Source organism: Elgaria multicarinata, chromosome 19 (assembly GCF_023053635.1).
Source record: "Elgaria multicarinata webbii isolate HBS135686 ecotype San Diego chromosome 19, rElgMul1.1.pri, whole genome shotgun sequence".
Classification (NCBI taxonomy): domain Eukaryota; kingdom Metazoa; phylum Chordata; class Lepidosauria; order Squamata; family Anguidae; genus Elgaria; species Elgaria multicarinata.
Genome location: NC_086189.1, coordinates 18129834 through 18155722, shown reverse-complemented (window position 1 = coordinate 18155722; position 25889 = coordinate 18129834). Strand labels below are relative to the sequence as shown.

The 25889-nt window shown below is 48.4% G+C and overlaps 2 protein-coding genes across 2 annotated transcripts; both read left to right on the top strand.

Moving 5' to 3' along the window:
- Positions 1-1020: 1020 nt before the first annotated feature.
- Positions 1021-13495, top strand: PPP6C (protein phosphatase 6 catalytic subunit). The gene is made up of 7 exons (XM_063144642.1): positions 1021-1135; positions 4726-4821; positions 7138-7203; positions 8165-8306; positions 9139-9218; positions 9887-10096; positions 12514-13495. Exons 1-7 carry the CDS (start codon positions 1061-1063, stop codon positions 12760-12762), a joined length of 918 nt encoding a protein of 305 aa, XP_063000712.1. The 5' UTR covers positions 1021-1060; the 3' UTR covers positions 12763-13495.
- Positions 13496-15467: 1972 nt separating this feature from the next.
- On the top strand, positions 15468-25179 carry ARPC5L (actin related protein 2/3 complex subunit 5 like). The gene is made up of 4 exons (XM_063144745.1): positions 15468-15682; positions 20889-20960; positions 21680-21856; positions 24570-25179. The coding sequence occupies exons 1-4, from the start codon at positions 15515-15517 to the stop codon at positions 24630-24632; spliced, it is 480 nt and encodes a 159-aa protein (XP_063000815.1). The 5' UTR covers positions 15468-15514; the 3' UTR covers positions 24633-25179.
- Positions 25180-25889: the final 710 nt, after the last annotated feature.

Here is a 25889-nt window from a genome sequence, read left to right as displayed (position 1 = left end):
CTCTACCACTGTGCTACGGCCCCTCCTTTCTACACAGGGATGCTCTACTTTGCATCTGGTCTCCCCTATTTAATCATCCTCCAGGCACCCTCCGTCTGTCCCAGAACAAGATTGCCTTCATTATGGTATTGGAAATACCATAATGCAGATGCGTCAGGCTACAATGCACCTGCAGCTAGCTGTGTGTATGTGATGGGAATGGTGGTCCGACACATTTGGAGGGCCCCAGGCTGGGGAAGACTGGTTTAGATCCCACTTTCTGTAGTGACTGAAAACCCATCTTCTCCCTGGTCTATGTACAAGTCTTCTATAGGAGAGCAGTCCTTCAGACTGAAGGGGAGGGACACCATATTTGAATGTTCCTCCATGTAAAAATAAAATTTGAAACTAGAAAGCTAGCTTCCCAGGGAGAAAGGTTCCATCCTGGCCTTCTCCCTGCTGTGCTAGCTTTCTACTTGCAAGGAAGGCTGACCTGGTGGCCCTCCAGATGTGTTGGACTTCAATCCCCAGTTGCATCGGACTACAATTCCCAGCATACCCAAGCCAAGCTGGAGGATGCTGGGAGTTGGTAGTCCTACACATCTAGAGGGGCATCAGGTACTGGCTAAACTAGACAAGGATACTGACTACATATCCCAGCATGCCACGGGGTTCTAGAGCTTCTGTAAGGGCAGCCCGGGATTGGGGCGGAAGCGGAAGGAGAGAAGCCGGAAGCTGCTTTCGGCCGGGCCGGAAGAAAGCCCTCGGTCTCGGATTCAAACTTCCGCCGGAAGTGCTCGTTGTCATTTCCGGTCTGGTCTTCCTTCCCTCCCGCCGGGAGGGAAAAGAGAAAAGAAGGCGAAGATTTCTCCCCCTCCCTACTTTTCAAATTCGGGGCCGGGTCCTTCGCGCGCGCTCAGCCCGGAGGAGCTTTGCCAGCCCGCCCCACCACCCGGAAGTGCCGGGCCCCGCTTCCGGTCCGGTCCTCTCTCCTCCCCCCTTGTCCTCCTCCTGCCCCCCTTCTCCCCCTCCCCCTCTTCAAAGCGCCTCTCTCTCTCTCCCCCCCTCCCTCCCTCCCAAAATGGCGCCCCTCGACTTGGATAAGTACGTGGAGATCGCGCGGCTCTGCAAGTACCTGCCCGAGAACGACCTCAAGGTGAGGCGGGGAGCCGAAAGACGCTGGGGGCTCCTCACAGAAAGTTGGGGGGCAACCTGTAGCCAAAAGGCTCGTGGGTGTGGGTGTCCTGTAGCCAGACTTGGGGTGGGAGGGAGTCCTGTAGCCAAAAGGCTTGTGGGGGTGTGTGTAGGTACCATTATGAGGGGACCAAGAGGTGTGTGGGGCTCCTCTAGCCAGAATTGGGGTGGGGTGGGGAGTCCTGTAGCCAAAAAGGTTTGGCTGGTCATGTAGCCAGAATTATGTGGAGGCCCAAAAGTTTTGGGGGTCCTGTAGCCAGAATTATGTGGAGGCCCAAAAGTTTTGGGGGTCCTGTAGCCAGAGTTATGTGGAGGCCCAAAAGTTTGGGGGGTCCTGTAGCTAGAATTATGTGGAGGCCCAAAAGTTTGGGGGGTCCTGTAGCCAGAGTTGGGGAAGGGGAGACCTGTAGCCAAAAGGGTGGGGAGGTCCTGTAACCAGAATTATAGTGGGGGGTGGGGAGAAACCCAAATGTTGGGAGGCTCCAGAAGCCAGAAGTGTGTGGCGAGGGGATGTGTAGCCAAAAGGTTTGGGGAGGGGGGGAATAGTTGGTGGGGTCCTGTTGCCAGAAGGTTGTGGGGGACCTGTAGCTAGAATGGTGTGTGTAGAGAGAAGGGCAGTGGTCTCCCTCCCTCCCTCCCTCTAAGAGGGTGTCCTTGTGGTTCTGCTTTGAGTAAACTCTCTCTCTCAAGTCCATGGAGTTAGTGGGGTTTGACCAGAAACCGTCTGGAGGGCCTGCTTTCTGTCAAAATGTGCAGTTTCCACGACAGCTTATGCCAAAATAAATTTGTTAGTCTTCAAGGGGCGGCAAGAGACGTTGCTGTTCTTTCTGCAGGCTGTTGTTGTGTTAAGTGTGTGTGTTTTTAAACATGTCTCCAGTATGTATTTTGTATATTTTGCCTCTATTCCAGTGGCCCTACAGATGTTTTGGTCTACAACTCCCATCAGCCCTAGGCAGCAGAGCCAAGGGGATGATGGGAGGTGTAGGTCAAAACACCTGGAGAGCTACATGTTGATCACTCTTGATTTGTATCCTGTCTCTACTCTGAAGAGCTCAGGGTGTTGCACATAGGTTTGCACACACTCTTTTTATCCTCATAACAACCCTGTGAGGTAGGCTAAGGGCAGAAGTGGTGACTGATCACCCAGTGAGCTTCATAGCTGAATGGGGATTTGAGCCCAGGTCTCCTCAGTTCTTCTCCAGCACTCTAACCTAGACTTCTGCAACTTTGTGTGCTCCAGATGCTTTGGACTTCAACTCCCATCAGCCACTACCAGCATAGCCTATGGTCAGTAATGCTGGGAGTTAGTCCAAAACATCTGGAGGGCACCAGTTTAGGACAATTGTTCTAACCACTATGCTGGCTCTATGCGTTAATATTGAAAAGTGTAATATTTGTTCATCTGTGTTCAACGGGGTTTACTCAGAAGTTTGTGTGTTCAGAACTGTAGCCTTAAATAGGGGTGTACTGGATGAATTAATCGGTACGAGTTTGCACTGGGATTGGATTGGATAGTATGACGTGTTCCTTCTATCTGTTACAGGATTTTTTAGCATTTGTTTTTGCGATGGCAGAGTTATATTTGTGTTTTTGTCAGCGGTCTTGAGTGTTTAGAGACTGGAGGGGGATTAAGTTTTTTAAATAAATTACACAAAATAGGTTGAAGAACCGGAAGGTTAGGGGAGAGGGAGGATCTATTTCTTAATCTATGACATTTATGCCTTTCCTTTCCTTCAGAGCTCAAGGTGGTGCATCTTGTGAGGTTGGTTAGGTTGAGAGATAACGGTGTCCCTTCTCACTCAGCGGGCTTCAGAGCCAAGGGGGGAACTGAACACAGGTCTGCCCTGCCCTTTAGCTACTGCACAACGCTTTGACTCTCCTGACGATATCTGATGGCCCTAGGATAGAAAGTGGGTGTGAGGAAATGGACACCACGCTTCCTTCCAAATTTTGGGTTTTGGGAGAGCTGGGGTCTTCTCAGTTCTTGACACTGAGAGAGGGCTGGCGTGGGGAGCCAGATCCTATCTGCCTTGGGAGAAGAGAGGGGAGAGAGATTCTGGGGCTAGCTGACTTTGCGCCGCGCTTTCAGCAGGGGGCTGTGTGGGCTCCTTACCCTGTGAGTGAGTGTTTGTTTGATCGGTTGCCTAGCGAGCCCTCTCCAGGAAATGAGCTTGTAGCTTCAGAGCGTGCAGTATATTTGCATCCTTAACTCCTTGGGGCTAGGTTTTTCCCTTGCCTCTTTGTACTGTGTTCTCTGTGTGCGTTCTCTTCTTTCCCAGGCTACTAAAGTGGGCAAAGTTGTACCGTTTACAACTTTTGTAGTTTTTAAACAACTTTTGTAGTGGCAAAAGAGAAAGCTAGCCATCTGTGTTGTGACCAAACTTTCTCAGGTTGACAAACTTACTTCAGTCTGATGAAGAGTCCTGCGAGTTGGAGCAATATATAGTGGTAGAGATGATAAACTAGTTGTGTGTTTATTTTGGTCCGCCTTTTGGTCTATCATTTTTAAACCCCTGGTTGTTGTGCACGCTGCCTGATTGCTCCTGCTGCAAGTGGCTAAACACACCCAGGACACTCCATCCTGTGGTTCTTTAGCATTGTGTCTGGATCTGATCCTCTGGCATGTCTCTTCCCTGAAAAGCCAGAGAAATAACCCCCAAACAAACTAAGACCCTGTTCAGAAGACACATTAAGCCACATGTTTAGTATTTTGAACTAAACATGGCTTAGCATGTTGTGTGAACCACGGCTTAGCATGTCATGTGAACCATTCCTAACCACAGTGGCTACATAACCATGGTTAAAACACACTCACTAACGATTTGCTGCAAAAGGGTGAGCGGTCTAACCATGGCTTAGCATGTCGTCTGAACGTGCCCAATATGTGATTTCTCTGGCTTGTGGAAAAGGCAAGCCAGAAGTCTTGGTTAGGATACAACATTGAACAATCCAGGGACAGTTTGATTAATTGCTGAGACTTGAGTCTCTGGCATCATTGCTACAGAAAGCAGAAACAGCTGCCAGTCTAGCAGGAAGGGAAACTTTTGTAATTCAAGAATTTGTTCTTTTTCTCTTTTATGTGCTACCAATGACTAACATAGGTATGCGAGCAGGCAGATTGCTAAAACCTCTTATGGGCTAGTAACTTAAGTAGTTTATTTGCAAGGCTGGACCCTCTCGATCTTTTCCCAGAATGCTATGCAGAAGGATTGTGTCATACAGATTAGATATGTTTATTTTATTAATTTATATGCTGTCCAATAAATGGAGGCCACCTGAAGAAGGGCTTCTGCGCATTATTTTATGAGCTGTCTGAGGTATATATGGGAGGATCCAATCATCCAGATAACCTGGTCCCAAGCCATTTTAGGGCGTTAAGAGTTAGTACCAACACATTGAGTTGGGCCCAGAAACGGACTGGCAGCCAGTTCAGGTTGAAAAGCCCTGGTGATACTTCAGCCATTGTTAGGCCAGGTGTTTGCCCATGTGCCATTATATTGTCCATTATACAGAGAAATCAGATACTGACCGGAAGTCATTCTCTCTTTCTAGCGCCTGTGTGACTACGTGTGTGACCTGCTTCTAGAAGAATCTAACGTGCAGCCCGTTTCTACACCGGTCACAGTCTGTGGCGACATACATGGACAGGTGGGATATTCACAGGGACTGTTCCTTTGGCGGTGTAGCCTCCTTGCAAGCGACTCTTCACGTTGTAAAGAGTGTGCCAGTATTAGCTTAGGGGGAAACAGGTGCATCTGTTGGATGTGACCTCAGTATTCTTTATAACTTGGAAGAAAATGAGGGGATGATCTTATTAGTGTTTATTAATACTAACAATGCTGGGCATTCCACAAAAATTCAGGTGTGGTGGCCTTTGTTCTGTGCGCACATTATCCAGGTGTTTTTAACTCCTTCACACGCTGATCCAAACACATGAAGTTGGGTTTGCAAACCTGAGATGTATACATGTACAATCTCCTGAGCGACCAAGCCATGTACCTTTCCTTATACGTTTGGGTTTTATTTTTAGTTTTTTGTCCTTTGCTTTTTGGCTGCAGTAAATTGAGCTGCTTGATTTTTACATTTATTTATTACCTTTATTTGCATTTATATCCCACCTTTTTTCCTCTTGCCAGTAACCCAAGGCAGCTTGCATGATCTTCCAACTCTCCCATTTGTTCTCACAACAATGCTGTGAGGTAGGTTAGTCTGAGAGTTGGTGACTGGCCCAAAGCCACCCAGTGAGCCTCATGGCCGAGTGGGGACTTGAACCCAGATCTCCCAATCCAATACTCTTAACCACGACAGGAATCATTCCTGAAGTTTCTCATTCACTTCAGTTCTATCTGATGTTTAGGGACGTCCAGAGAACGCTTGCAGGGTTGAATCAAGCATTCCCTGTGCACCAGAACACCTGTAGCAGTCTTATGCATGTTTCGGCAGCAAAAGTCCTACAACTCCCAGCATTCTGCAGCCAGCTATGTTGGCAGTTTTAGGACTCCACGTCTAAACATGCATAGAATTGCACCCTTAAGGACTTTTTTTTTCATATACTATATACGAAAAAGGGCATAACCCTTATCCAAAACAAGCTGGTATCCAAAGACAAGAGTTAAGGTAAGTAACTATATTTACAAAATCATGTCACTAACAGTTAACATCTGAAATGGACATTAAACTTGCAAATAAACTAGTAACGACCATAGAGTATACAAATATGAACAGAGACATTTTTATAAAAACACAATGATAAAAAAACGTCAAACGCGTTTCAACAGAAGTGTCTTCTGTGACGCCTAAATAAACCGAGCTTCTGTATATGTATTAGACCGGGCTGACTCAAATTAAGAGGCCCAGAAATTAGATAGCCTTTGTCACTCCCATGGAGCTAATTACATCAGGCTCAGTTTCTCTGTTGCTGGCTACAATTCACTCCTTCTACAGCTGTTAGTGACATGATTTTGTAAATATAGTTACTTACCTTAACTCTTGTCTTTGGATACCAGCTTTTTTTTTTCATAGCCTTGTCATATTTTTTAAAAATCCATAATGTCTGAAGGAAGTGCTCTTCCGCTAGTAGTGTGACACGTTGTGGCAGCATATTAATGTTGACAATCAGGCTGCAGTTCCAACACTCTTGTGGTTCTGATGGGCTGGGCCAGAGGTGAGTGAAGAGTGGGGATGGGTGAAGTAGGATGAGGGCAAGCATCCCTCCAGGATACTCAGTGAGAAGGCGGCTGCATTCTCCTCTCACACACACAACACGAAATACTGCAACTATAAAACACCAATATTAACAATAATTGACTTTTTAAGTGTACCAAGGCCCATAGTCCAAACAGAAGACAGAACATTGACCAGGAGCTGGTAAAGCAAACGGGAGCTACAACAAAATGTTGCAGCATGGGGTGTTTGTTTTCAGGGTTCCCCTTCCCACCTGGTTTTCTACTTTCCCCCCTCCCTTTCCAGCAGTCAGTATTCCCTGGCCACTGGACACGTATGAGGTCTCCCACCCCTTAGTTTTTTATCCTAAAGATGTATTTTTTGGTACTTCTGCAAACCTTGTGATTCCCCATGCTTGGTGTCGCCTCCCTCTTGCACACCACTGGTGCTATTTTGGCTACGTAAACAATGACACATCTGAACATCAGAATAGCGAAAGCGCTGCTGTCTGCCTTGCATTGATGCAGCATTGACTAGTTTCAGGTAATCCTAGGATGAAACTGTTCGCGTTTTAGCTGTTTGCGGGGTTATAATACTTGAGCGTTCAGTGCATGCACCTTTCTCTGTTCAGTGTATGGCTGTTCCCCTGACACCTTTCAGAAGCATTTTTATTAGCAGAAAGTTCACATAATTCCATGACAATTGTGAATCACCTTGGCTTAACGCGCCCTTCTGATGGTACAAACGTGTCCTTGCTAAAGTTTGTCCTTTTTTCTTTTCTTTCTTTTTTTTGCCTTTCAGTTTTATGATTTATGTGAATTATTCAGAACTGGAGGTCAGGTTCCTGACACAAACTACATATTTATGGTAGGTGCAAATTATTGAAATTCTTACTTAGGCATTGAGGGCTAGGAGGGGCTTGCTTCATGTTCTTTTTTTCTGGGGCTTTTATTCCTTATTATGAACATCCTGCCCTTGTTCCCACTCGGCATTCATACGTTACTTGAAGCAGGAGGGCTTCTGAACGGGACCCTTGAACGTAATGTGTACGAGCAGCAGTCGAGAAAAGCACTGGTGCTTTCTGCAGTTAGCTCAACGGGTCTTTAGCACAGTCGTTTCAATAGTCCAGGCTTTAGAACTTTGCCAGGCCATAGCGCAGTGGTCCGTGTACTTTACTTCAGACGCGCTGAGCCTCTTTCAGGCCGAGGGCCAAATCTCGTTTCTGAGATCTTCTCGGGGGCCGCATTCCAGGGGTGGGCAGGGCCAAAGGGGGTCCCTGCAAAATACCAGCCTATTTTAGCATGGAACACTCTTAGTGCCAATAACGAAGCCATTTCAACCTTTTAGAACAGAAACAAAATTGCACAAAAGTTGGGAAATACCCAACGATTGGTGAGCGGGGCCTGGGGGTGGCCATCTGGGGACCCCAGGAGGTCACGTTTGGGGCCCTGTGCCTGAGGTACAACAGCCTGCTTTATGTACCAGTTCTGTGGTCAAGCCCTGATAATCTCCAGTGTAGTATCCTAGAATAGTAGAGTTGGAAGGGGCCTATAAAGTCATCGAGTCCAACAGGTGATAGATAAACCTTCCTTTTCCTGAGCCGTGGAATGCGATGGCAGTCCAGTATGGGCAGCACCAGACTCAGTGGAGAAAGGCTCCTGCTGACTCATTTGTGATAGGGAGGGGTGAGGGAAGTGTACACTTTTGGAAATAACCCAACAACCTAATCATGTTTACTCCGATGGTAAATCCCACTGAGTTCAAGTAAGTGTGCGCAAGGTTGCAGCCTGAGCGTGTGATGCAGTAAAGCGCTGTTTTCACTTTTCAGGGTGATTTTGTAGACAGAGGCTATTACAGCCTGGAGACGTTTACTTACCTTCTTGCCCTAAAAGCAAAATGGCCCGACCGCATCACACTCTTGCGTGGAAATCATGAAAGCAGACAGATCACGCAAGTGTATGGATTTTATGGTAAGTTGTCGTCCCCTGCCCCTAAAACCAATTCTCGGTTCTAATCAACATAAACATTGCAACGTATTGACTTGTCCCCCTGGAAGATGCAGAGGTGGGGTTTTTTGTGTTACAGGGAATTACAGAAAATGGATTTATTGCAACTGAAAGCAAACATGAAACTCATAATATAAGAAGCCATTCTTAAAGGCTTGGAGTGGGGTGCACTGTAAAATCTTAGCAAGAGAAAATCCGTGCTGGTTTTCCTCACTACCTGCAAGGATAGACTGTGTAATTTGGATACCTAATTGGACCTGTCAAAGAAGGGGGTGTGTTCACATGAGAAAAAGTGTGTAGGAGAGATAAGGTACAGTATATTGGCTAATAGAGGGCTGGAACAGAGTTTTAAATCTAAAATTCTTGGTTGATGTGGGCATGAGATAGTTAATATAATATTTTTAAATCTGTCAGTTTCTCAAGCTGCACTGTCTTCAACCATTGCTATACATACAAGCTCTCTAAGCTTTTCTCTTGCCATGAAAGCACAAATTAAAAGGGTGACCTATTTTGTCAGGCGTTCAAGAAATGCTGACTACGTCGGATAAAACTTCGCAATTGCGTAAAATAAGGAAACCCATTCTGAAGGCTGTGGAGATTATAATGCATGTGGGGATGTAACTTGTGGGGAAAAAATATCCTTAGACAGAATGGAAGTGAACAGGGGGAGCTTCCGTTGGGAACGAAAGGCTCTCGCTGCTGCTGTTCCTGCAACCCCTTTTCTCTATTTGGACTGAGAACTTATGAATAATCAAACATGGTTTTCGTTACCTTTCTCACTCTCTCTTGTGAATAGATGAATGCCAAACCAAATATGGTAACGCTAATGCCTGGAGATACTGCACCAAAGTCTTTGACATGCTTACAGTAGCAGCGGTAAGGGGTTTCCCTTTAAAGTTTCCCTTTTGAAAATGTAACATGAATGACTGTATATCTCTGTTCCTGGCACCAACATTGTTATCTTTTCAGCGCCAGGTCAAGACTTCTCTTTTCTCCCGGGCATTTAACAGCATATGTTGAGTGTAACTGACTCTAGAACTAGCTTTGGCCTGGCTGACTGTTTTTTAAAAAAATGTTTTAAATGTTTGCTGTTTTTATGGTTTTAAATTTTGTATATTGATTTTTAATGTCTAGTCTTTTAATCTTTGTAAACCGCCCAGAGAGCTTCAGCTATGGGGCGGCATATAAACGTAATAATAAATTACTGGGGTCATAATCAGCCCACCTGGTCTTCCAGTCACACTTCTTTCCCTAGACCACTGATGGTTTGGCTGTTTCCCACCTTTTGTGAAATTCCCCCAATTCTAAAAGGTTGAAATGCCTCTCCTAAAAGCTTGAAGCTAAAATATGCTGGGGTTTTGGGCCTCGCCCCCTATTGCCCTTAGCCCCGCCCACCACTGGACCGTTCCCCCCCCCCCCTCGAGAACTTCTCTGGAATGGAACCCAGCCCTCGGACTGAAAGGGGCTCTTCTCCCTGGCTCTTCCCCATACGTCTTTTGAATTTCACATTTGTGGTGCTAATGAAACCTATCCCCCGTGTTAAGTTAATAGACGAGCAGATCCTTTGTGTCCACGGAGGCCTGTCTCCAGATATCAAAACGCTGGATCAGATCCGAACCATCGAGCGAAACCAAGAGATTCCGCACAAAGGCGCTTTTTGCGACCTCGTCTGGTCTGACCCGGAAGACGTTGACACCTGGGCCATTAGTCCCCGAGGAGCAGGCTGGCTGTTTGGCGCAAAGGTCACCAACGAGGTAAGAAAGAAAAAGCCATCTCCTAAAATGTGCCTGGCAGAAACTCCAGCGTGCATCCGGAGTATCGTCTGAGAAAGCATGGCCAATATGCAGGCTGGTTTTCTTTTTTTAATAGTAATGGAGCAATTCGTCATGGACAATGGGTGAACTCTGTCTTTTTAGCTTTTGTTTGCTTTTGTTAAGAGAAAAAAAAGTATGAACTTTAGATCGTTTTCTGCTTCTCTCACAAATGCCAGATGCACTGTTTATTGCTTGCGTGAGACGAGTTAAGAGTGGGAGAGGCCATTTTATCCTATTCATGTTGCAGAGGTAACACGTACTAATACTAGTGTATAAAGCCCTAAACAACTTGGGACCCGGATACCTGAGAGAGCGCCTTCTCCCCTATCAAGCTGCCTTGTCACAGAAGGCATGCGTGTGCTGGTTCCACATGGACCTATGGCCCAATTGCAGCCCATCCAGAGAAGAGCCTTCAATGTGGTGGCCCCTTCCTATGGAAGCTGCTTCTGGAGGTCAGGCAGTCACCAACACTGTTGTTTCTGGCGCCGCCTGAAAACAGAGACTTTCTTGACTGACCTGCTATGGTTTTGTTTTTTTTATCGGTACTCTGTTTTTACAACTAACAATCTTTAAATAGGTATTTTACTTATTTTGTCTTTTTATTATTTTATCTTTTATTGTTCACCACTTCGGGATCTGTTTAAATGTACAGCAGCCTATAAATGCTGTCAGTTCATTCATTCATTCATTCATTCATTCATACATCTTTCAACCCAAGAGCCGAATTAAATGTTCGATTTAATTGCAGGACACCTTCCAATGGTGGGTGAGACCAAAGGCAAAATGGCAGGTGGGGGGGGGGAGAGAGAATCCCCTAAAGTCAGCATCTTTTAGCTTACTGCTAGTAAGCCTTAGGGGAGGCATTTCAGCCTTTTAGAATGGGGTGGGGGAAAGGTTCAAAAGCTGCGAAAGCAACACACTGTTTGGAGAAGGGAAATGCATCTATTGGTCCGCAGGCCTGAGGCTCAATTACCCTTGTACTATTTGCGCTTGCTCCCCAGTATAAATCTCTGTTTGGAGATTTGGAGGTATTCTATTGCATCCCATGACCCGGCCAGCCTTTAGAGACAGTAATCAAAATGGTGGTGCTTCAAGGTAATGAACATTGAAAATGTTTCCGTGTTCTATCTACTGTACCACTGGCTTGGCTCACATGTTCTCAGAGATGGTAGTTCGGCTTTCAAGATCACATTTCAGACGCACCATGTGTTAGAGAGAAACTTGGGAATACCGGTTGCAGGGAAAAGAAGTCCTTAAAAGGAGGAGGCTTTCAGCCTGTGGCCAGGAGAATATCATCTGCTTGTGGTGCGCGCGCATCTGCGATGGTCTTCTTGAGAACAGAACAAGGGTCCATCTAGTCCAGCCTTCCTCAACCTGGGGCGCTCCAGATGTGTTGGACTGCATCTCCCAGAATGCCCCAGCCAGCTGGCTGGGGCATTCTGGGAGTTGTAGTCCAACACATCTGGAGTGCTCCAGGTTGAGGAAGGCTAGTCCAACATCTGTTTACACATTGGCCAACCAGCTGTCAACGAGGGACCCACAAGCAGGACACAGTGCAGCAGCATCCTCATGCCCATATTCCCCAGCAACTGGTGTATATAGGCTTCCTGCCTCTGATACTGGAGGCAGGATCAAGCCGTCAGGACTAGTAGCCATTGATCGCCTCCTCCTCCAGGACTTTATCCAACCCCCTTTTAAAGCCATCCAAATCGGTGACCATCACCACATCTTGTGGTAGCAAATTCCGTAGTTGGACCCTGCGCTGTGTGAAGAAGCCCTTTCTTTGATCTGTCCTGAATCTCCCACCCATCAGCTTCATCAGATGACCGCGAGGGTTCTAGTATTAATGGTTGCCGTGGCTGCCTTCCATGAAATGAAGTCTAGGTTCGTCTCCTGGCTGGCTCGCCAGAATTGTTGCCAAAATAGCTCGTTCCCTGGTGTACCAAGTCCCAATTCAGCACACGAGGAGAGGAGATGAAGTATGGGTCAAACAACGTTTATTCTGCAGAATAAAGAGACACAAGAGCGAATTGCTCCCAAAGCATGTGCCTACCTCGCAAGGGAGGTAGCTAGGTTTTTATACACTTACCTTCTCTGGTGCTGCATACACCATATAACAGGAAATTTCTAGCTGAAAAGAATACATGGCCAGTTCTTTTGGCAAGCATCAACACAAAGAGATAGGTACTCACTGTTCTTTAAGAGAACATTCGCTTGATTTTGGTTATCTTAAGAATGGCTTCTCTTAGACATTTTGCAACATTTCATTGGCAACTACCGTAGCAACTCTGGTTCAGAGCTGGGCACTTTTCCAACACCATAAACATCTTTCCTTGTCCCCTCTTTCGCTTTTCCAGTTTGTCCACATCAACAACTTGAAGCTCATCTGCCGAGCCCACCAGCTGGTGCACGAGGGTTATAAATTCATGTTCGATGAGAAGCTGGTCACGGTATGGTCGGCCCCGAACTACTGCTATCGCTGTGGGAATATCGCCTCAATCATGGTCTTTAAAGATGTAAATACGAGAGAACCAAAGCTCTTCCGTGCAGTCCCAGACTCGGAGCGTGTGATTCCTCCGAGGACGACCACACCGTATTTCCTCTGAGAACATTGCTCTAGCCCTTGTACCGTTTTCTGTGTGACATACTTTTTATTGAGCACTTTGCTGCTGAAATGCTGCCTCTTGCCTTTTTTTTTTAATTATCTAAATGTGTTGTACATTGTAGCGATGCGTCTCTTTATTTTCCACACATCCATGCCCTATTGGTCCCAATCCTCTCCTCCCAGACTTGTCCAAGAGTGCTTTTGAAACGCCTCTAAGCACTTACCTTGCTCTCTTGTAGGGTTGAGTTGTTGTTTTTTTTAAGGAAAAGCTTCATTTTCCTTTCAAATAAAATAAAAACAGAGCAAGACATCAGATGTCGTCTAGGGGGTTGTCTTTAGGGAGTTGTCATTTTTTGGGTTTTTTTGTGCAGGGGGATAAGGTTTTAAGAAATTTCAGCAGCAAAGATGTGCTTAACTGTGCACAATAGGATTTTCGAAGTCCAACTAAGATACAGATATCCAAGATGTAGAAGTGAATTGTCCTGGTTTATCTTTTGTTTTAAGCTGGTATAAAATAAGTGGCTTAAAAAGCTGCCCCTGATTGTTTTTGGTTTTTTTTTATTTTTTAGGATTCAAACTGAAATGCAAAACCCACCACAGGTATTTGAATTTGTACATTAAAATAATTGTTCTGATTTTTTTTCTCAGATACCTTGTATTTTTAATAAAGTCGTACCTTGAACTCTGCCTCTAGGTTAAACATTCAGAATAAAACCCTGTATTGTTGATGTGAATGTATGTCTTTTCATTTTCATCTCTTCCCAAAGATATATTGCAAATGTATGTGACTATTGTTTGGCTAAGTACAGGTATGTCTCATACGGACTTTTTTTTTTTGCGTTTTGGAAACTGGTACACTGACCCAAAATACCTGTTCTCTGCGCACCTTTAGATCAAACTATTACTCTTCTTGTGAAGACTGGGATTGCCCTAGCATTCTAGGGAATGTCTGTTTAATTCTATTTCCAGGTTATAAAGCAATAGAAATACCATGGGGTTAGATTATACTAATATTAGGAGGGTTGGATTCTGCTGATGCAGGATCTCGTTGTAGTCACTGTTTCCAGCTAGGCATGTCCAAATGATTTTTCTTGTGACCACTTCAGGTTGCGAAGGAAGCAAGTTTAAACTTAGGTGAAGAACGGAAGCTGAACGGGGTGAGGTTGATTAAACCGCATTAGGCGATGTGTTGTTCACAAGGTAGCATGAAGCGGACTGAAGTGAAATTGACGGAGGTAGATATGAGCAAGGTGATCTGCCGTAGAGGAGGGCCACTTGTGGCACCTCAGGTGTTTCGGCCTACGATGGGAGTCAGTGGTGAGGGATCATGGGAGTCGTATTCAGCCAAAACATCTGGAAGGCCACAAATTGCCCACTTCTCTGCTGTTTGACATAATTTGAATTAATCTGAGGCACAGAAGAGTGTTCTCAATGAGTCATAGGTTACATTTGATGCTCTATTGGTGGAAAGTTTTCGCCTTTGTCTGCTAGCACATGATGTCCACCATTAAGGAATGCAAATCTGGCATGTAGCCACCTGTAGCCACCCTTTGGCAGAGACGCCATCTTTTAACCCTTGGTATTCTTTCCTCCTTTTCCCCAGAAAGTGAGATTTTGGTTTTATCGTAATTGACCTGAAGGGCTTCATTCTTACAATATACGCTTAGCTCTCTCAACATCCTACGCGTATGTGCCCAACATCCTTGCGTATGTGCCCAGCTTGCAAACTGAACTGAATTTGGGGCCATGAAACAAATGATTGGAGAACTGAGGTAAAAACTGAGCAACAGCGGCAGCCGTGTGTATGAAGGAGGTGTGTGTTGAGTGCTTGCGGCCCTCCAAATATTTTGGCCTAATACAGCCTTCCTCAACCTGGGGCACTCCAGATGTGTTGGACTGCATCTCCCAGAATGCCCCAGCCAGTGGCTGGGGCATTCTGGGAGTTGTAGTCCAACACATCTGGAGCGCCGAAGGTTGAGGAAGGCTGGCCTAATACAATGCCCATCATCCTTCACCATTGCTATGCTGGCTAGGACTGATGGCAGTTGCAGGCCAAAAACAGCTGGAGGGCCGGAAGAGGCCCACACCTGTAAAGGGAAGCAGACCGTCTTGTTCGTGGACTAGGACTGAGGTGAATTGAACTGCTTTGAGGTGTTTTTACTTAGGGAAGGCGATGTTTAATGAGAAGACGACTCAAAGTATTGTATCCCCCGTTCCTCCTTCTCAGAGTAGGCCCATTGAAATGAATGGGTGTAATCCGACTTCGCATTGGCTACAGCCCAAACTGTGACTTTTTAATGCAGTTGTCACAAATGTATTCATTTGAAGTATTTGGGGAAATTCCAGCCTAACATAAGTGTGGTTCATTTCAATGGGTCTACTCGAAGTAGGCCTCAGGTTGGATTTTTGCCTTTTATGCGCCCTGACCAGGCTAACGAATTTATTCGAATCTCAACGGACACGAGGAGGAGGAGGAGGGGGCGGGGCGGGGAAGGAATGCGTTTTGAGGTCACGTGGGTGGAGGAGGGGGAGGAACGTCTTGGCCTGAAGGGCGAGCGCCTGAGGCGAAGCACCGCCCCTGCCGGCTCCGCCCCGGGGATTGGTCGTCGCGTCGGCCCCGCCTCTCCGCCCGGCAGGCGGGGTTTCCGTTTCCGGCCGCTGCGTGCGTGTGTGTGCGCGAGCGTGAGGGGCTCCGGCGGCGGCGGCGCCTGAGGGGAGCTGCCGTCTGACTGACTCTCCGTCCCGGCGCGGCCATGGCGCGGAGCTCGCTCTCCTCGCGCTTCCGCCGCCTCGACATCGACCAGTTCGACGAGAACCGCTTCGTGGAGGAGCCCGACGGCGGCCCGGAGGCCGGGAGCGGGGCCGGCCCGGCGGAGAGCGAAGGTGGGCCCGGTCCGGAGGTGGAGGCGGCGCTGCGGCAATATCCTTCCTCGGCCCGCGCGGCCCCGGAGGGGTCGGACCACCACTCCCAGCGTCCCCTAGCCAGGCGGTGCTGGGAGTTGTAGTCCAACACCGAGGGGTGGGGGTAGGGCGAGGGGGACTGAATGGGTTACTCGTTTGGCTGCCCATGTTGACTTGGGGATGCTGGGAGCTGTAGTCCAACCCATTGGAGTGGGGGTGGATTGCTGACTTAATGAGCTGCTTGCTAGGCCACCTATGCTGGCTGGTGTGTGTGTGTGTGTGTGTGTGTGCTGGGAGTTGTAGTCCAAACCCTCTTGGGGGTCCCTGGTGGGGGAGGGGCTCTTCTAGCATTTCCTAAGCCCCCTCCCCATTACTCCTGCTCTGTTTCTATTCTGCCCCCTACTCCTGTTTCTTGAGGCGCTCATTTTTGCCCCCTTTTCTCCCTGTGAGCCAGGGGAGTTTTTCCTCTTTTCCACCCCCTTCCTTGCCTCCACTTGGCTTCGGACAGTCTTTCGCCCTTCATTCTCTCCCCCACCCCCTTACTTCTATTGCTTGAGGTGGGGCAATCTTTTTTTGCCCCTCTTTCTCCTTATCTGCCCCCGGGGGTGTTCCTCTTCCCTCCCTCTAATTCTTCATTCCATCTGCCTTTCTCCCCCACCCGTTTCTCCTCTGTCCTCACCTTCCCTAACTTGATGCTCTCCAGATGTTTGGAGTACAACTCCCATTATCACTGTCTATTGGCTGTGCTGGCTGGGTCTGATGGGAGTTGTAGTACAAAAAATCTAAAGGGCAGCAGGTTGGGGAACCCTACCTTACGATTTGCAGAAATCTTTCCACTGGTCTCCATTCATTCCTCCTGTTCCTGTTGCTTGAGGCAGGGCAATCCTGTTCAACCCCTTTTATTCTCCACCCAAATAGGCCGCTTTGGAGCATTACTCCTCTTAATAATGTGCCTTGGGATATTCCTCTTCTTCTCATCCCCAAGGGCCTTTTAGATATTGGTCAGCCCAGCAGCCTTGTTTAGACCCAGGACTTGCCTTTAGCATATATATATACCTTTGGGGACCTACTTCTTACCCTTTTTAGCTCATATTTGCCTCGTGTAATGCTACCATTATGTCCTACCAGAGCTCAGGCCACAGTCCGGTAGTCAGTCTTGACCCACAAGTTCAAGACAGGGGCTTTGGGGCATCCTCTTCTTCCTTTCCATGGTGGGGGGTTGAAAAAGAGGAAAAAAGAAGAGTCGTTAGAGTTCCTCCCCGCTCTGCTTCCCAAGGATATTCCTATTCTCTTCACTGCTTAGCACTTTTCTCCCCACAACTCTTCTCTAAGGGAAGAGGGACACCCTGCAAGCAAGATCAGGCAATGACTAGTAGCCCACATGCCTAAACGTGCCCACCTGAATATTTTGTGGCTTCTGCGTTTTTGGGAGTGGCAGGAAGAGAGAGGCTACTTCTATCAACCTTTCCTGGCTTGGTTGCCGCGGTGATTCTTACTCCAGGTACCAGCCTCTTGTAGGGTGAGGTTCCAAGGGACTCGCTTGGAAGTGTCGGGAGTCCTGGGGGAATCGCCTTGCAGCAGCTGCCTGGCTTCGCCACTTTGTCCTCTGCAGCTTTTGCTTCAGTGAGTCATCTACTCCTCATGCCCTCGCTGCTTCCTGCTGCTGATTCTTGAGACTGGGGTAGTGCTGCATTCCTGTCAAAACTCCATGTCTACGCTCCCTCCCCTGCCCCCCCAATCACAGCCCCATATCTGCATTAGGTATCTTAGTTACTCAGAGCTTCTCTATCCCTAGTGCCAAACTTCAGCAAGGCTTTGGCAGTGATGTAGGAATATTACGGATGTCTAGACACGTCCACCAGTTATTCACAGCTCTATTTCATCTCATCTCTCTGGCTTTCTAGTCTGACAAACTGTCCCCTCCTTTTCTTTTTGTCCAAGACCTAATCTTTGGTGAGTACTAATAGGGGCCCACCTCCCTCCTTCTAGCAATGGACTTCCAGTTCACCTCTCTCAGAGGGTTTGAGTATATGGCGGGAAATCCTTACTCAGGTCTGCACGTCCCATTTTGTTTAAGGAGGGTGGTGAGGGGTGGAATGGAACTGGCATATGACCATAAAAGGCAGGGTGAGGCAGCTTCTAAAGGTTGAACTCTCTTAAGGGCTGGTCCTTCGTGCTTGTAACCTTTGGGATGCTGTTTTGTGTTGCTGATTTGCAGCAGTGTGAATGGTGTGTCATGTAATCTGGGCCTGCCAAGCAGTTGCGGTGACCGGCTGTGTAAGGAGCTGCAGATAACCTGCAGAAACGCCGTCCCTAAACGGGTGCACACAGCTGAGCAGGCTGCAGTAGAGGCAGGTTAAGAGGGCGTTGAGGCAAGGTGATGTTGCAGGGCAGGGCCCTCTGGGGCGAGGCGAGCCCCGCCCTGCGGCCGACCACGGTGTGTCAGCAGTGACGAACCTGTGTCGGGCCGTGATGCATGCATCTGTTGTAGGTGGAAGTAGGTTTGGCAAGAAAGCACTTGCCGTACTGGATCCAGAAAGTGGCGGGTGTGTGTGTCTGTTTCTGCCAGCTGGGCTCCACAAATGCTGCCTTTTCCCATACCTCATGATGCAACGGGAGCCTGGGCTTTCTGGAATGCAGAGCAGGAAGTCCTGGCTGTAGGTCAACAGATCAGGAGCTGCTGCTTCTGTCACTTACAGGAGAGAGAGAGAGAGAGAGAGAAAGATTTGGTTAAAGCAGCAGCCATGAGTATATGTTGAAATGCAACAGAGCAGAATTAACACACCTCTGTCTTGCCAGTGCTTGCCGAGAGTGAAATAATGCATTCAATACAGTGGGACTTTGTCCCCTCCTTAATGGTCCCAGGAGATCAGAGATAGCTGATCAGGATAATACTGGCACGTTATTGAGTCCAGTTTCATAGTATTTGGCTATTGGGCAGTATGGAGATGTCATATATAAATATGCATTCCTTGCTTGTGGTTGCCAGCGGTGCTGGCTGGGGAATGCTGGGAGTTGTAGGACTTTTGTTCTGCCTAAACATGCATAGAATGGCACCCTAAATGGTCATATTTGCTCCTGCGTTCATCCTTCCTGATAGCTTTCCTTGAACTTTCTGTAGTTGGGCTATGTGAATCTCCAGTTAAAGTAGCCCTGTAGCTTGAGATGGAGGAGCTGCACGCTGCTCAAAATGGCAGAGTCAAGAGCAGAAATGTTGAAAATGCTTTTGAGATCCTCAACACCAGATACTTCGAAGTTCCATGTTCCGTGCTTAGCATGGCCTTGCAGTGAGTGATGCGAAGCTGCTCAAACCAACTCCGCCACCAACCTCCTCCGGACATAACCCAGATTGCTGCTTTTGTTGAGAGACCATCTGGAAGCGGAGAGCAAACATGTTTCATAGACATCCTTTTGATTTGATTTCTGCAACTTGTGGGTGGTGGCAGGCAAGTGTTTTTTTAAAAACCCAGTGCCACCAGTATGTTAAGGGTGTCTGTGACTCATTTATTCTCTGGCTTACGAAAAAAGATGGTTTGTTACGTCAGTTACTGTAATCAGGGGTTCCTCTCCATCAAGTACAAGAGCAAAATATGCAGAACTATTTGAGAGCCATCACTTTGTTGCTGGGCAGAAGGAATTTCTGGTCCTTTGAAAAAGTAGGCCTCTACCTTGGGAGGACAGCTGTGGTACTGAGGTCTTCGGTTATGCCCTTGCTAGTTTTGAAAACCTTGAGCGAAATCTGTCAAGCTGGTGGTGAATCAGAATTCTGAGATGTTAGGACCTTGCTCAAAATCTGTATTTGTTATGGCAGCTTTCTTCTTTTGGTGGGGGCTGGCAGCATGAGGGAATGTGAGAGTGCCCTGTGTCAGTTGAGAAGGTGTTGGGAAGGAATCAGTGCCTGGGAGCTAAGCTCCGTTTGAGGAAAACACAGCGAAACACGTGTGTTAGCAACAGAGTACAGTTACAGTAATTATCCATATTAAAGTAATTGCTTACCTCTTTCCTCCTGTCCTGAGGCAGCTGATCTAGCTGGAAGCCTAAAGTAAAACTAGCGAAGAAGATCATGTTGATTCTGAGGTGCTGCATCTGAGATTTTGTGTGTATTTGGGTTCAGTCTTTATCCATGCCAGCTAAGTAAAGCCAACAATACAGAAAAAGAAAGAAAGAAAAGATCTTCAGTGTGTGGGGTGGATCCAGGATCTGCCTTCGACAGGAGGAAGGCTTTCTTTTCTGGAAGGCCCCTTTGCCTGATTTTGGGGGATTACCCCTCACACACACACACACACACACACACACACACACACACACACACACTACAGCTTACCCCATTCAAGCAGTGTCTCCCAACTCTTTGTGTAGCATTTTCAGGATGCTATGGTGGGGAACCCTCTCTCACCAGTACAGTTGATCCAGAGTAAATCTGGATCCAAGCCCCCCCCCCCAATGTGGAGGTTCAGTCGGAAATGTGGCCTTGTCTATACTAATTAAACTGATTTTTAAAAACCTGCATCCTGACAGTTACGTAAGTGAATCTTTTTCTTCTTTTTTTTAAGAAGCTTTAGGTCAAAGATGAGCAAAATCAGATTTGTTGTAATACTGGGAGAGTTACACAGATGAGTTCAAGGATAGTTGTGACCCAGGGTTTCCTTGATCAGTCGTCGGCTCTGTGGAGTTCTGTCACTTTGGCTTTGGGTGATAAAGAGTTTCCTGTCAACTTCATTGTGAACAATTGCTTTAATGGCGTGTGGAGCGAGTTGACCTTGACACAGAAGGAGTCTTTGCTTGCAATCAGTGATGCTCTTGCGAAGGGGATTTCTGTCAGACTCCTTGCTGCGCAGTTTGAGGACAACCAGAAATTGAATGCACGAAATAGTATTTAGTGCATCGGGGGGCAGGGACTCCTATTTTTAGAAGACTAGTTCAAGATTCAGTGTCCTTTCTTTAGTTGCTTAATCAGTGAGTCCGTTTGGCCTCGTGGGACGTCTTAGCCTGCCTCGTATTCAACAGACTGTTTCTGCAACTGGACTGAAATGAGAATCTGATTGGCAGAAGCCAGGTAGTTGGCAAGTCCTCTGCTGGAGAGAGACAACCGGCGGCTCTAAACCACCAGTGCTGAGAAAGCTTCATTAGTGACCATTTGATTTCCAGGCCTAGCAAGGTGCTGATTTTGGTGTGTTGTGTTTGCCGGCTCAACTGCTTTGGCTCCTTGACTTGCTTTGCTGAACAGGTGACATGCTGAGGGCGTTCCGGGTAGCTTTACAGAATTCTCCTGTTAACGCAAAGAACCCAGCAGCAAAGGTAAGCGGAATCTGGTGGGGTGTTGGGCTGCCCCTGTCCTGACACTGTAAATGCCAGTAAACCCAGAGCCCTTATTGACGCAGGTACTTGGTGTGCACAGCAGTCTTTCTAACTGATCCTAGTTGCTTGGCGGAGGTGCTGTGCATTCCTTCACCAGAATCATAGAATAGCAGAGTTGGAAGGGGTCTACAAGGCCATCTAGTCCAACCCCCTGCTCAATGCAGGAATCCACCCTAAAGCATCCCTGACAGAGGGTTGTCCAGCTGCCTCTTGAAGGCCTCCAGTGTGGGAGAGCCCACGACCTCCCTAGGTAACTGATTCCACCGTCGCACTGCTCTAACAGTCAGGAAGTTTTTCCTGATGTCCAGCCGGAATCTGGCTTCTTTTAACTTGAGCCCGTTATTCCTTGTCCTGCACTCTGGGAGGATCGAGAAGAGATCCTGGCCCTCCTCTGTGTGACAATCTTTTAAGTATTTGAAGGGTGCTCTCATGTCTCCCCTCAATCTTTTCTCCAGGCTAAACATGCCCGGTTCTTTCAGTCTCCCTTCCAGTCTCTCTCTTTCAGCCCAGCTGCCGGTTGTAAGATGAATAACCTTGAAGCAGCACTTTGGAGTTCAGTCTTCCCACTGTTAAGTCAATTCCTAGGAAACAGCCCAATGTGAGTTCCAATTGTACCTGCAGCCTCATTCTGCTCTTCGTGTGTGTGTGTTTCTCTCCAGGAGCGGGCCCAGGAAGTGGCGCTGAAGGTGCTCACCTCTTTTAAAGGCAGCGAGATCGAGCAGGCGGTGAACTCCTTAGATAGCAACGGTATTGACTTGTTAATGAAGTACATTTATAAAGGATTTGAAAAGCCAACGGAAAATAGCAGTGCAATACTACTTCAGTGGCACGAAAAGGTACGTGACGCCTCTCCTTCAAACTGTAGGGCCCGATCCGCGGCTCACGCAGGCCACATCGCTGTTCTTGAAGGGCTGTTTCTCTGCCCCCACGCGCTCCACAAAACGCTTGCCTACCACACGGTGAGGCTGGGGGGGGCGTTAGGTCGTGTAAGCAGATGAGCTCGGAATGTTCTTAAGTGCAGAGCTGAGAGATTGCACAGGGGCCTCGCTTTTGCACATTGCTGCTTTTAAGCACCCGATAGGCGAGGCACACCCAAGGCAGGGACTCTATCCCCGTTGCCTTCCACACCGGTTATGCGTAAGAGGACTCTGTGTTTTTGGCACGAGGTGCTGGGCGAGAAGGCTCCACCCCACCCCAAAGGAAGATGGCTGAACTTGTGGCTATGCACTAATGTGCCAGACCATGAGGCAGGAAGCTACTGTCCAGGTCTGTCCCCAAAGAATCCCCCTGCTCCAAAGAGCTGGAGCCTGGTAGGAGACGGGTGCACCGATTTCCTGCTTTGCAGGCTGGCTTGAGCTCAGCATGGGTAAGGCTCAGTTTATCAAGTGGGAAAGCTGTTACCGTATGCTTCAGTTTGAGGTTGCCGGCGGGACAGTTAAGTGCAGCAAAAGCCAAAACCTCAGTTTCCTCTGCTTGTAGTAAACTAGCGCGTCAGGGAGAAAGGCTCAGCCTAGCCTTCTTCCTGCCTTGCTGCTTCTCTCTGTGCGGGGGGCTTTTCGATGCAACACATTCCAATTTGCAAAACGCCTGCTGCTGGAAGTAGCAGAGCCCAGGAGAGACTTCACTATTTCTACCTGCTGAACATATGCCTCAAGCCTGAAATCACACACACACACAGCCCATCCCCCCCCACAAAAAAAACCAAGGTCTGGACCCAGATTTACGCTGGATCCTGCACAAAGTCTACAGCAGTGTAGTTCTATGTCTTGGGCCAATGATTGTTCCGAGATGTGTGGCAGCTTTAGGAAATGGAGCTTCCTGAGAAGCGTGACCTGTGTTAAACATCACTTGCAAAGCTGGAGTCAACCCTGTGACAATGGGGCAGCGTAAGGATTGTACACACCCTTCTGTTAATGGTTTACCAGCCTAGCGATGCTCAGTGCTGGACTTTTTCCTTGCAGACGTACAAGTGGGCGGATGCAGGGGGAGTCTTGTGTTCTCATGACAACATGAAACCAGTTTCTGCTTGGCCTCTTTGTTTCCAATGGAAACGGTGGCTTGGGACCTACGTGGGTTGGTACTTGGGGGGAGGGGGGAGCTGTGAAACCAGGTGGCTTGCTTCCGACTCAGGAGGAGGAGGAGGAGGAGGAGGAGGAGGAGGAAGAGTGGCTGCATGTGCCTACAGCTTCCCACGCTCGAAGGCAGAGTGGTAGGAGAGGTGGCCATGGTTTCCTGCTTTGCATGCTGGCTAGAGTTCCGTTGCCTGTTCTGCTACACCTCTCCCAGAGAGCTTTAGTATGATTTGCATTCTCCTGCAAGGCTGAAAGTGCAAAGGGAACATGTCTGCCTCGTGCAGTGGTTTCACGCAGTTCGCAAAGAGCAAACGCATCTGTCTGCGGGCGGAAGCCGCACCTGCCCGGAGCAATTTCGGCAGCGGGGTTAGGGAGACCCACCCACGCCAATGACTCAGAAGGAGAAGGCAGAGAGCAACGGCCCCTTCCTGCCACTGGCTTGCCTGTTCAGGCGCTGCAGGGAGAGGGGATTTATTAAGTCAGGCAAGCAAGCGCTCCAGAAAACACGAGCAAAACCCTTCTTGCTTTCTCGGAGTTGTTTGCAGTAAGCGAGGTGGGGTTCTCCCTGGGAGGAGGGTCAAAGCCTGCTCTAGGCATCCCAGGTTCTGCAAATAGAACCTGGGATGCCAACCTGTGTGTGAGAGGCTCGTCTTCAGCTGCCGCTTTATGCCTTGAGGGCAGGTTCAGTCGTGACGCATCCAGATCGACGCTCGCCTCTGTTGAGAGTCATGGCCATGTTCTCAGGAGAGCAGAATAAATCTGTTTCTTTAGACACGCTAGAAGCGTCATGCTGAAACATTTTTCAGCAGAACAGTGAGGTTACCTGAAGACACCCAAAGCATGGAGATCCGGGCCGAGCCCCGTTGGCCTCCCCAAAACGTCGGCTCCTGCCGATGTGATGAAATAAGGAAGGGGCCATGTGATGCTGCCCCATGGGTTAGTCAGGGAACGGACTGGTGTGGACTGGAGAGTAAGAACATCAGAAGTGCCCTGATGCTGGGTCAGACTGAGGGTCCATCTAAGTCCAGCACTCTGTCCGCACAGTGGCCAACCAGCCATCAGCCAGGGACCCACACAGCAGGACACAAGTGTAACAGCCCCCTCCAACCCATGTTCCCCAGCAACTGGTGTACGCAGGCTTACTGCCTCGGATACTGGAGGTAGCACACAACCATCAGGGCTAGTAGCCATGGATAGCCTTCGCCTCTTCCAGGAATTGATCCAACCCCCTTTTAAAGCCATCCCAATTGGTCAGGAGGGAACGCCGGGAGGTCTCCGTAAAAGACCTTTCTCAGCTCCTGGCAGACAAGCGGCCTTTTTATGAGCAGCAGCCAACAACCGTAGAGCTCAGACGGAGACAGGGGAGCAGGAAGCTCTGAGGGCAGCAGTGTCGTGCTCCCCTCACTCTGTCGCTTTGGGCTGCGTGCGTGTGGGGGCCCCAGTCACTAACTCTTCTTTCTTTTTCCCTCCCTCCCAGGCATTAGCAGTAGGTGGCCTAGGATCCATAGTCAGAGTTCTTACCGCCCGAAAAACTGTTTAAAGGACCGTGTGCACTTGACTTGAGACACCCAAGAACTCTTGTGGAGCCAGGAGGAGGGCCGGGCCCCGCCGACACTTTGGTCCACCCTCCCAGGAGCCACGATCGACTGAAGTACTGTTGGTTCGTGTTGGGGTGTGTGTGTGTGTGTGTGTCTCCTTCCAGGCTTGGAACAAAGCCCTTTTAACCACAGATGTTGTGGGGGGGAACGTCTGCATAATCATGTGTTCTGACTATCAGATCCAGGAGCTGCGAGGGGAAGTGGGGTGGTGGGGTGACGGGGTGTGTGTGCGTGTGCGTCCGTCTCCGGGACGGTTTGCTCTGGCCCAGTGTGTGCGGGGTGAGTGAGGCTTTAATTTAAAATTAACACATGGTTGCAGGGGGAGGGGGGTTAGCTGTAATGCCGGGAGCAAAACGAGAGCCTGGGTTCAGGGGTTTTCTTATGCAAGAGGGCTTTTTGTACATAGTTCAGATTGCTGGGCTAGAGTTGGGTTTCATGTAAAGTGCCTGCTGCTCTATCAAAATAAAGTTCTTGGATGGTTAGAGTAAATGGTTGAATGCGGAGGGCTGCTCCCTCCTCTGTGTATACACACACACACACACACACGCAGCAGATTCTTTCCAGGCTAGTCTGCTGAGGGTGGGGGGTGAACAAAATACAGAACTGGCGCCTGTGTTTTCCTCACAGTTGTCTCTCGTCCAGTGCATTTCTGCCTAGGAAATCTAGCATCCGCATTCAAGCCGTGCACCGTTGGGATTTGAGTCAGGTAGGACTGAATTTGCGCACGCTATTTTTTCTAAGGGAGCTGGAAGAGTCGTTGTCGTCTAGGTCTGGCTTATATGTTCAATCGCAGCTGTAGTCTGCGTCCCCTCCCGAAAACCTCAGATGGGGTATCCATTTCCCCCTCTCTGCCTTTCCAGCGGCCCCTGTGGAATCTCAAACGTTAAGGGATCCGCAGCTAGATCGCCCACCTAAAAATTCAATTTTTAATATACTAACCCTAACTCTTAATCTTGTTTTTCCAAATTGGTTGGCTGGCCTGGCTGGGTTAGACTGAAAGGCTGGCTAGCCCTGCCATCCTGCGTTCCCCAGGTGTTCGCCAAATGTTTATGGAAAATCGACAAAAAGGGGGTGAGTGTTGACAGCCCACGCTCCCCAGCACCTCACGGCGAGAGGCAGGCTGCTTCCGATCCCGGAGGTGGCATATACCTGTCGTGACTGGCAGCTGTCAGGTGCTGGTAAGAAGCAGGAGCACTGAA